General features: G+C 45.9%; 1 protein-coding gene across 1 annotated transcript in view; it reads left to right on the forward strand.

Moving 5' to 3' along the window:
• TYK2 (tyrosine kinase 2) overlaps positions 1 to 12128 on the forward strand; it is a 523599-nt gene that overhangs the window by 483977 nt on the left and 27494 nt on the right. Inside the window, exons 21-23 of the mRNA XM_078640035.1 lie at positions 2726 to 2898; positions 5706 to 5823; positions 7177 to 7287. Coding sequence (XP_078496161.1) covers positions 2726 to 2898; positions 5706 to 5823; positions 7177 to 7287 — 402 coding nt within the window. The remainder of the gene's footprint in view (positions 1 to 2725; positions 2899 to 5705; positions 5824 to 7176; positions 7288 to 12128) is intronic.

The following is a 12128-nucleotide window of genomic DNA, read 5'->3' on the forward strand; positions in this document are numbered from 1 at the left end:
CCTTTAAAATATCCCCAGGCACCAGACCGGAAATTTAAGATTTAAACAGCTTTGCTACTGTGCACAGTTAGGTTGCTCTGTGTGAATCCTCATTGACTCTAATCCGCCCGCAAGAGACGATGGAGCTCCTTATAAGCACCACCCCTGAGTGTCAACGCCAGTTCCTTTCTTTTCTTGCCTTTGCACGTGGATCCATAGCCTGCTCCCAACTTTTTCGTCATCAGTTGACAAGTTCTTTCTTAAAATGTGTCTTTTTTTCCACTGTGCAAGAGAACTGTGTCCTCTTCCAAAGCTCCATATCAACCTGTTAGAGTTTTGGACCATTCAGCTGGTGCTAAAAACCTTCCTACTGTCCATCAAAGGAAGACTAGTTCAGCTACTCGGGGGCAATCGTCGTCATGTGGTACTGCAGCAAGCGGGCGGGGTAGGGTCCTGTGCCGAGAGGCACTTCCTCTCTGGAGCTGGCTGGAGCTTCAGGGGATTTCCCTAGTCATAAACCACCTGGCAGGATCTTTGTGATACACACAGCCAGCAGCACCTGATGTATTACATATGGCAGTAACAGCCTGAGGAGTTTTTCAGCAATGAGGAGAAATCTGCTTGGATCTTTTTGCTACCACCGCGAACACTCGATGTCAAAGCTTTTGCATGCTGGCAGTCTCAAGAATGCCCTCTCTCTCTCTGAGATAGATTCCTGATAGAGTTGACCACGGGACTCCTGTATGCGTTTCCAACACCTGCATCTCCAATCCAGAAATCTGAAGAAGATAAGGAATGACGCGGCACAAGTCATCCTAGTCATTCCATATTGCTCAAGACGAGTCTGGTACACGTAACCTTTGACCAGAAATATCTCTTCTCTAATCAGTCTGTTGCTTCAGGAGCATCTCCTGTTGCAGCAGTGGGGCAGGGTAGTACACCTGAACCTGTGAAATCGCACCTCCATGCATGGAGATTGAGCAACTGCAGATGACTGCATTCGATCGATCTTACAAAGTTGTGGATGTCATCCTTTGCTGCCAGGCACCCTTCTACAAAGTTTGTCTACACCAGGCACTGGGAACCGTTTGTGGCCTGGTGTGGCACTCTTAATAGAGACCTGTTCTAGGCCAAACTGTTGAATGTTTGGCTTATTTTATCTCTTGCCCAGCAAGGACTTGGCGAAGGCACCACCAGTGATGTTATTATTAGTCCGCAATTTTCAGCTTTTCTAGACCAGCTGTCCTTGTTCAAATTAACTGTTGTGATGAGGTTTCTAAAATATTTGACTCGTGTTTCCCATCAGACTCTTTGTGATTTCACAGTGGGATCACAGTTTGATCCTCACTTTCCTCATTTGTAGTCTCTTCGAAACAATGCTAAGCTATCCACTACATCTTAGTGCTTAATTTGTAAAATATTAAGTGCCAGGGCTCTGACCTGGAGGCCACTGCAGCTTGCACTACCCATCGCCTTTGTCATTGCTGCCAAAACAACTACTAATCATCTCTCTTGCATGTAAATGACACAGTTCAGATTGTTCCAGGTCCCCAGAGTTAAAGGAATGGCTGGGGAGGCAAGTATTAGCAATTTTTTAAATGTATATTGTGTTCCTAAACAACTGTTATACTGCTCATCTCTAAATTACATGAGCTTTGCCACCATGTGGCAGACTGCCCTAAGTGTGGTGTTGACAATTAGGTGCTGGTGCCAAGCACCGGAAACCAATTAAGTGCTGGTGCTTGACACCAGAAAGCACCGGCTCAAATTAAACACTGCTTTTGACTCTAAAGACTGTGTTCCTGGTTGTAGTAGCTTTGGCTTGTCACGTGAGTGAACCCCAAGCACTTTCAGTACAGCTGCCTCACACCACCTTTTTCCCAGATAAAGTGGTTTGAGTACGAGGGCATCCTTGTCAAAAGTAGTGACTCATTTACACTTTTGGAAGTCTGGCTCTCTCCTAACATACTTTCCTCTGCTTCACCCCTAGAAAAAGGAGGAGAGACTTTGAGTTAGAGCCCCTGTTCTTGACATATGCCGCAACGTGAGCATCACTGCACACGTTCATGAAGCACCCCTGCCTTGTCGGGCAGGTCCGACGAGAAGAGCATATAGTCGATTCCTTTCTGTGGGACATTTTGGCCTGAGCCATTCAACAGGCCCACCATCTTGGGAGTTGCTGCTTTGATATCTAGTCTAAAGGTTATGGATCTGTGGTTTGAAGTATCATTCTGAAGAAGTGACATACCTGTTGTAGCACTTTCTGGTGGATACTCTGTCTAACTACAAGATCCTCCCTGTCCACCCACCCTTTTGTTCTGTGGAATGGTCTCTTTTCATATAAAAAGTCTCAAACTAAAGTTCTGTTTATAGATACCTCTGAGTATTTTTGGGCACTGCATTCGAGGACAGACACAAGCAACTGACATAGACTTGCAGGGGTGCCTCTTATATGCAGTTTCATTGCCACTTCCAGGATGGAACGAGGTCATCACAGAGTCATACATTGCCACCTACCAGCGTGTCAGAGCAATGCTATCTTCTTGATCCAGTCTGGCAGCTGAGGAGTATTCTAAAGGTTTGGAATCTGCTGTAAGATAGAGTATCCACCAGAAAGAGTGTTACCTTAAGTAAGTAACTTGTTTTTCTGGGCCTGACACAAAGTTAAAGTCAAGGACTGTTATCAACGATCCCAGCGCTGATAAGCTGTAGTTACTAGTAAGTAATGTTTTTCATCCTTTTGTAGGGCATGGCCTATCTGCACTCCCAGCACTACATCCACAGAGACCTTGCTGCCCGCAATGTGCTGGTGGAGAATGAAAATGTGGTGAAGATTGGGGATTTTGGCCTAGCTAAGGCCATTCCAGAGGGCCATGAATACTACCGGGTGCGAGAAGATGGAGATAGCCCAGTATTCTGGTAATGCAGACTTGAAGATAAAATGTTGTGTTAAATTTGTGCAGTGCATTTGGGGGAAAATATGCATTAATTCAAAGTCTATTTGGAAAGTTAGATCATCGATTATTACAGCCAGACCCATTTAGCTTACACCGCTCCTTTTTCCTGTAAGTCCTTTTTGATCAAATTTACTGACTGATATATTCTTTTTGGCTAACCATCAAGTCTGATTTTCTGCACCAATCCAATGGCTACAGCTACCCCAGGTGGTGCGTGCACATTTTAACTTCACAAACAAACCTGCTGTTATCGTTTTAATCCCCTTTTTTAAAACCTGTAACCAACGGGGTTTCATGTATTGACATTTTTTTCATTTGATGCTAATGCTAATATGGTGAAACTGAGTCACTGACCTGATTCTATTCACGGAGGCTGCATTCTTGACCACTTATGCTGTACTAGCTCGGTGTAGTGGTCACGGGGGAAGTCAGCTGCTGCCTGCAGGGCTGATCAGTGGGTAGGGGGGCGAGGGACGGGGTAATTAGCACGCTGGAGCAGACACACAGCAGACGCGCCCAGCGGGTCTGCCTAAGGCAAGCCCGTCTCCGCCCGAACGGGACCAGGGGCCACGACCCCATGCCTAATCCAGTCATACTCGGCGGAAGTGCTAAGGGCTCAAAAGCGCAGGGATCTCCCCCTGGAGCCACAGGTAGAGGGCATACTCCGATCAGAGAAACTGCTTATTACAGAGGGGGGAGGAAAGGAGAGGGCCGCACAGCTTCAGAGGGCATAGGTCCTAGTAATAGTAAGTACCTAAAACACTAGTACTTAACACACGCTCACTTCAGAAACATTGCCTAGAGATCTTTACCCTCCTTCAAGAAGAATCCCCCAACATCCTAGCAATCACAGAAACTTGGCTTGATGGCGACTCAGGGCCGGACTTGGTAGCGTCACTACCCTTAGCGTACGATGCCCTATGGCATAACAGACAGGATGGGAAAAGAGGGGGGGGTGTTACACTGTAATAAACAGCTAGCAATAGAAAAATTGTCTGGAGAAAACATAGAAGGCGCCGAAATCTTGGTGGCAAAAGTATGCTCCAAGCCTTAATGCCTGACAATAATGGAGGCGTACCGTCCCCCTCGATCGACCCCCCGGTTCATCGACAACCTTACTGAAATAATCACCGACCTATGCTCACGGTATCAGCAACTCCTGTTGGTGGGTGATTTCAACTACCAATGGGACCAGCGACCGAGAGAGGCATAGGCCGAGCCGCTAGAGGAAACCATGTCCACATTGGGGCTGCAGCAGCTCTTGGATGTGCCCTTCCACGAGAAGGGGAACACACCCTAGGCCTCATTTGGTCCGCTCAGCCACAGCTAAATTGATGCATATTTAACCTTGTAGTTGGTCAGATCACTACCTGATCAGCCTCCAAATCACCCAAGCTAGGCGCTCCTTGCTCCCCCCCTCCGGAATGGAAAATGGTGTGTAGCTGGAGTAAAATTGAGGCAGATAACCTAGGGGATGCTCTGCGTAACAACTCACCGAGGAGTTTTAGGCCAGAGGATTTCAAGGAGGATAGTGAATCCTTCACTAACCAGCAGAGAGCAGCCATCAACAAGGTGGCACCGGCTCGTAAAATAAAAGTGAAGAACAAGGGCAAGGGAGCCCCCTGGTTCACAGAGGAACTAAGGGGACAGAAATGGACCTTATACCAACATGAAAGACCGTGGCTTAAGTCCTACGACCCGAAGACGCTTAAAGAGTACAGGGCTAAGCTAGCCACTTACAAAAAAGCGCTGCTTACAAGAAAGGCCGAGTTCTACAAGGCCAGGATTATGGAGGCAGAGAACAAACAAAAAGAAACCTTTAGAATCCTGAAAGAGCTAAGTCTAAATCAGACGCAGGAAGCAGCCACCAGCCAGGATCACTGTAACAGATTCCTGACTTTCTTCCTAGATAAAGGACATCTTAACAGACATACGCAACACCTCCAGCAGCCAGAGCTCTTTAACTAGGAAGGAGCCATATTGTGACATGAAAGAGCCTATTGCCATTTTTCCAAGGCTGGACCACGACTCCCTGGCCCACATTGTGACCCGTATTAAGTCAGGCTCACCCGCAGACCCATGTCCACCAAGGATATTCAAGTTGGCCCTCCCAGCGATTAAGGGAGAGGTCCTCGCCCTGCTCAATTGATCACTGGAAACGGGAAAGGTCCCCGGTAACTTTAAGGAAGCCAGAGAAACCTCCCTACTAAAAAAGGTGGGAGCTGACACCACCATTATGAAGAACTATAGGTCCATATCCCAACTTCCTTTACTCGCTAAAATAATGGAACAGCACATCCTCAAAACCCTATCGATATTTATAGTGGAACATCAACTACTTGAGGGTAGGCAGGCAGGATTTAGAGCCCACCACAGCAGCGTGCTAGTGATGCTGTCGTTGTTCGATGAAATCAGGCTCACCGCAGACAGCAAGAAACTGTGTGTCCTGGTCCTCCTATACCTCTCGGCTGCGTTCACACGGTCCACAACGGTCAACTTCTGACACGCATCAGGGACATAGGTATCCGCGGGACGATACACCAATGGATCACCTCCTTCCTGACAGACCGGACTCAAAGGATCCAGATGGGCGACTGTGTGTCCAAAAGAGGGTCACTAACCTGCGGAGTCCCTCAAGGATCGGCACGATCGCCACTTCTGTTTAACATCTCTCTCAGACCGCAGGTGGGTGCCTTGCCAGTCTTAGGCGCTTTATAAATCGCAGTTAACTTAACATAACATGTTTGTTTTGGTCCCATCTTTGTTTAGGTATGCTGTGGAGTGTCTGAAGGAGTGTAAATTTTTCTACGCCTCAGACATGTGGTCCTTTGGGGTTACACTTTATGAACTTCTGACATACTGTGAGACTAGTGAGAGCCCTCTTGCGGTGAGTATTATGTCAGTTTATGTACTTTGAGTGTGGTTTGGTGGCCTGGCCTGTAGAGTGCTGTGCCAGAGATTATGGATGGAGTCTTTTGCACTGTTCCCTTGGATTGTTTTGTTATTTGAGTAATGAGTAAGCCAAAGAAGAGACATTCACACAGCATGAAGGGGTTGTATCCTATTAGATCAAGTACCATGCTGTTAACACTACTTGACTTTGACAAGAGGAATGCCAGGAGACCTATCTAGCACTTACACAGGCTCCTCAGAGTATAGTTAGAGAACATTAATTCTTGGTGGATGGTGATTTTCATTATTCAGAAGCTGAAAAACCTACAGTAAAAGATGTTTACCAAGTACTAATAATGTTTCACTTAAAATGTGTATTACCTCCTTGCATTTTCTAGTCATCCTCAAATTAAGTTCATCAGGGGGCACACAAATGAACTAATATTGGCAGTACCAGTTTGCACAAATTGGCCTTTCTTGGATAAACACATCATTCTCTGGCACACATTCTTGTTATAAGATATTTCATTTTTTTGTCTTATACCTGGTAACTTTTCAGAGTTCTGTTACACTGCAAGAGTAATATAGCATTCGCTGAAACTTTGTTATCGCTAGGTAAGCAATCCTCACGAAATGAATAGAGATGTGTATGTTCATTTATTTGCAAACACTGTAGAGTTAGGGACTTTTCACACTTACAAAGTCTTTTAAAAAAAATATGTTTAAGATAATATAGATTTCAGCTTTGTATTCATACTAGTAAAATAAAATGTTTGTGTCTTAAGGGATGAAATGCAAGTGGCATGTGTAAGGGCTATGAATTGCAGAGTTCGTCTCAAAAGAGAGGATGTAGTTAGTCTTGGGAGAGGATGTAGCCTTACGGCTAGAGCGGTCGACCTCGAAGCTGGGGAACCGGGTTCGAGTCTCGGCAACGACGCTCAACATCCTGTGATTCTGGGCAAATCACTTAATCTCCCCGTGCCTAACAAAAAATTAATGTGTCCTCATGTAACGAAACTGGTGTTCATGTAAAGCGTTCTGATACACAATGTCTTCTCAGGTCTAGTTCGCACTATATAAAACTCTACAAAAAAAATTGCAGCAAAGGTTGCCCTGATATGTCAATATTTTGACAGATACGTGACTCTCTAGTTGGTGCTAGAGTGAGAACACACTTTAGTGACGCTTTGGTTCTGGGGTGCTAAAATGAATGCAATGGTGTGGACAGTGAGCAGATTATGAGCATAAGAGACTAAGAAAGTTGTTTCTTGTTTCGAAGCATAAAAGAGAATGGTTGTATGTTAACAGCTTTTAATAAACTGGCACCCTTCTTTCTCACAATCCATAGAAATTCATGGAGATGATTGGGGTCACGCAGGGGCAGATGACAGTGGTGAGACTGATTGAGCTCCTGGATCGGGGACAGCGCCTACCTTGCCCAAAGGACATACCACATGAGGTAAAGTGTCATTGAATGTGAGGTGTTCTTACTTATAAGAAGATAAATTGTTGATCAATCCCACCTAACAATAATTACTACATCAGGATCTCAGGTATGGTTATTCTCTTAGCACATACTTCTTGAATACACTTTAAGTAACAGTTTTCTAAGTTGTGGTTCTCTTCAAGAAGCCTCTAATTTGGTTGCAGAGGCAACATGCAATAGATGTTAATAGTTAAAGAAAGTCATGGTTTTCATGGGTATGTCCAGCCGCATTTTTCTCACCTTATGAATACCCCCTAAGTGCCAGACTGGATATGTATATTTTTCTCAGCAATTCCCTCGTGCGCCAATCAGTGGCATTGTGCGGCTCCACATCAGCCTCACTGCCCCTTAAGTGACCGCAACCTCCATAGGTCGATTTCAGCCCCTTTCTTTCTGTGCCTGCCGATACAGATCCAAAGCACTTTTCATCTATTTCTGGCACTCGATAGAAAACATTTTCCTAAAGAATTTTACCAGTGTGCAGTATGTCTTTTCCCTGTGGGGAATGTAACAAATAGATGTCAGTGATGGAGCTCCATGAGGTCTGTCTCTCGTGTCTCTACTCCCACACCACTCGAAGCCATGTGGCAAATGCGCTTGTATAAACCTAACCGTAAGGCAAATCTTTGTCAAGGAGCACCATAGAAAAGCTTGAAAGTCCTGTCTAAGTTGGGGACATGGACACATTCTCGGTCCCAAGGTTGCTCCTGAGAGAGATCTTTACTCAACTCCAAGGCTTCAGGTAAGTCAAAAAAGACAACACACATGACATCAAAACATGTCTCCCCTTCTTCCCGCCACTTGTGTCAGGAGACGTCACATGGACTTGGTCGCCCATAGCAGTCACAATCCAGCCCAAGTTTCACATCACAGCAGATTCAGGCCTGCAAAGAGGCTATGCTGCAAATTTTCCAAATCCTCTGGCGCGCCTTCATGCCCCATAGATCCACAGAGGTCTCTAGTCGGAATACCAGCTGCAGATCCATCCCTGACTCCCAACGTTGCCTCTCACCCCCACTCCGGGGTCTTTCCAACTTTAGGGCAGACGCCTATTCTGACTTCTTCTCCCGTGCAGAATACCATGCCAGATTCCCTGGAGCCAGCGCTGCTGGTGCCAAAGAACAAAAACATAGCCCTTTTAGAATTGGTAGCAAATCCGCCACAACTCTGATAAAAGTCGACCTATTCCACGGCATTTGATTGTGCTACACTTCTTTTGCCACATAGACTGTTAGATCCAGAGCAACAGGACGAAGGTGATGATGAATCTGGGATACATCGTTTACAACGCGGTGTTTACACCGCACTACCTTTACCATGCTGCCATTACAACGCAAGTCGTTACTACGACTTGCGCTGGATGGCACTGTTGGTTAAGGAATATTGTAATTTTATATTCCAACACCTTCCTTACTGTTACGTGGGCTGGTGTTGGAATATAAAATTATATTAATCCTCATTTTCGCTCTCCAACACAAGTCGTTGTAACGACTTGCGTTGTAGAAACCGCGTTGTAAAGTACCGCGATCTAAAAGATCGCATTGTACTGACATACATCCATGAATCTCCACTATAATGAGAATGTATTTCTGGACTTAAAGAAGGCCAGTGGCCTTGACACCTATCCACAGATAGGACTTAATTCCCCACCTGACCTATCTAAGGAGTAATTTGTTTCTTTCGCCATGGTGAATAAAAGAGCAGCAGATGTTCTTGATGCCCAGATTACCTCAGTGAAGGTTAAAACAAATGTACTCACTGAAGTCCTGCTGCAAAGGAAGCCCTCTTCATAACCACTGCTCCCATTCAACAAAGCCCTCTCAGACATCCTCTTGGGCTCCAGGGCAAAACCAGGATCTTGTCCCCTCTTTAAAAGACAAATAGTCTGAATGCACAGACTAACTCTGGTGAGAATCGTATTTCCTCCTGCAGCATCCAACACCAGACAGGCTACTGGTTCAGGCTTTTACCAGCTGCCTCAACCCGAATGCATTTCCAATCATCTTGTCAGAGAGTTGAAATGTATGGCGGCATTCAGGAAAAGGATGCCCTCCTCTGCCATCCGTGCCCTCTGATCTGCCAATTCGAGTTGCCTCCTCAGAGTGTTACATGCACGCTTTGCGAGACATGATGAGCAAGATCTTGCCTGCAGTCCCACACAAACTTTGTGCCAAGCTATAAACAAATAATCCAGGATGGTCAAGACCCAGCGAAGAACGTAATCAGATCGGGCCTGCACACTACTGTTTGTCTTGGTAGGGTAGTTGATACCCACGTGATGCTTCAGTGTCTTCTATGTATAAGAACATGTGTTTCCAGAGATATCTAACAATTCCTCATTGATATGCCATATGATAGGACCGATCTGTAGGAAGCTGGAACTGGTATATACTACACCAAAATGAGGTATAGTGTGCACAAAGTCAAGTGGAACCCTAAAGGTAGGCAGAGGTAAAAGTATATAGCAACTTACTCTCTGTTTGTGGTAGTGTGGGCGAGCAGTAAGGCTTTATCAGAGGGTAGTGTTAAGCATTTTGTGTACACACTTAGGCAGAAAATCATGTCACACACTTAAAAATTTAACTCAGACCAATTTGTTTGTATAAAAAAATATTATTGAACTATATTTATTTTCTAGAACCAAGCAAGCTTGGTTCAGGTAAGTGTAAATTGCACTTTTCAAGGCAGGTTGAACAATATAAGCAAGCTGAATGAACATATCTGTGTTACAGGTTTGTAGATCTTTTCAATACAGTGGAAATTAGTGTTAGATTACTTTTGATTACTTTACAAAATACTTTATGGATTACTTTTTTCTGCTCAGTGTGATATGCCTATATATCACACTGGGGCATGTCCTAGAGTAGAAAAGGTAAGTAAAGCAGCTTTTAGTTATTTGCAGTTTTTCATTTTCTCCTACAAAACCAACTCTGCACTTGGAACGATTTTCAAGGAAAAACAGTCAGTGTATTCCTATAGAGAAAATGTGGTTATCGGTATACAGGATTTCGCTGGAGCTGGTTCAAGGTGGGGAAAGGCCAGAAGGGCTAGGGCCAAGTCAGTGGGCATCCTCCTCTTCTGAGTTTCAGCACGGGTTCTTCAGTCCTTCTTCTTTTCTTTTTGTCCATTTTTGTCTGAGGAGGCAAGATTCAGGGTTGCCCCTAAATTCTAGATTTAGGGGTATTACAGGTACGTAAAGATTGGGACCAATGGGCCCCTTCCTTGGGGTGGGTATACCCCCTATTATGCCACCCTCCAGTAGGAGGGGGGCATATGCCTCACTCTGGTTGGATGGGTCTCCTCATCTGCAAGATGGCAAAGTCTAAGAGTTGTGCTTCACCTCGCCTCCCCCACCTGAGGGGTGGGGTTGGGAAAGGTGGGCACACCTCCCTTCCTCACTTGGTTTTCCAGCCGATTCTCCTGCCAAAAGTGGGGGTCAGAACCGGTGGGGGCCAGTTGCTGGAAGCAGCAAAGGGCTGGGGTAGCTCACAAAGGCGGCAAGCCTTTGAAGCTTCCCCTTCGTGGACCCTGCCCATCCTGGGGGAGGAGGCTTGGCACCTCGTCCCAGGATGTGCATTGTTTCAGACCCAGGAGAGCAGCAAGCTCTCAAACTAAGGGTCCAGAAACATATCTGGCGGTGGTAGCTGGCAAACAGCCACTCAGCCTGGACACTAGTGTTAGGTCCTTTTTGAGGGGTCATCTCTAAGATCCCCACTGATTGCATTTTTCATTAAATTCCACACTGGCATCAGTGTGGGTTTAATGTGCTGAGAAGTTTGATACCAAACTTCCCAGTTTTCATTAAAGACATTATGATGCTGTGCCGTTGGCAATGACAAACTCCCAGCACCATATACTCTTAATAGAATTACTGCACTGTCTAAGAATTGCCTTAGACATTTTAGGGGTACAGGGCTCCTGCACCTGTAGCCTCACCACTGGTATAGTGCACCCAGCTAGAGGGGTGGCTGATCTATGCCAGGGCAGAGGGTTGTAGGCATGGTTCACAGGGATGTACGCCATGTCGACTCTTCACTTTGTTCTATTCCAAAACACGCAGCCTGCAATGGAAGCGTGTGTAAAGGCGCATCGTCTCTAAGAGCGGCACAATAAGTGCTGCAGCCCTAGAGGCCTTCCCTGGCCACAGTGCCCTTGGCACCTGTGGTACCATTTACAAGGGACTGATCTGTGGACAAAGAGTGCCAATTGGGTTTTGTTTTTGAATGCAGTTTAGGGAAAGAACGTAGACCCTGGGTACCTGTTTGACTGAGTGTACCCTGGGTTCTTGACCAAGTCCATCAGCAGGTTGTCAAAAAGTGGGGGCAACCATGCAAAATAAGGGCACTTTCTTACACTATCTCTTTGTATACAAGGCAGGCTCGGCACAAGAGTGCTTCAAAGAACGCAAAGTAACAGCTCACTTTCTTGGCCTTGCACCCAGTGCCCGAACAATAGTTTCCCCTATATTATTGCCCCTTTTGCGATCTCAGAAGAGGGTTTCAGAGACCTCCCAGTTCTGTCATGTTCGAGGTCAGAGATCCAGCCAACAGCATCCAACACCCAGGGGCAATGACCTACCAAATTCCCTGTCCCTCCCCCTGGTGCAAATCCCTTTAGCTGACCCTCAGTGGCAGACGGCGGCCTGGTTGGAGGCCGAATAGGTTTTTGTCTCCACGGATGGCACAGCATCACATCAGACAAATGGGTGCTTCAAATTGTCCAACATTACTCTGCCCTGCCCTTTCTCTCCACTCCTCCAGATATGTCGCCTATATCACAACAGCTTCTTGAGGACCACTTACCCATTCTCTGAA

This window comes from Lissotriton helveticus, chromosome 1_1, assembly GCF_964261635.1.
Source record: "Lissotriton helveticus chromosome 1_1, aLisHel1.1, whole genome shotgun sequence".
NCBI lineage: Eukaryota > Metazoa > Chordata > Amphibia > Caudata > Salamandridae > Lissotriton > Lissotriton helveticus.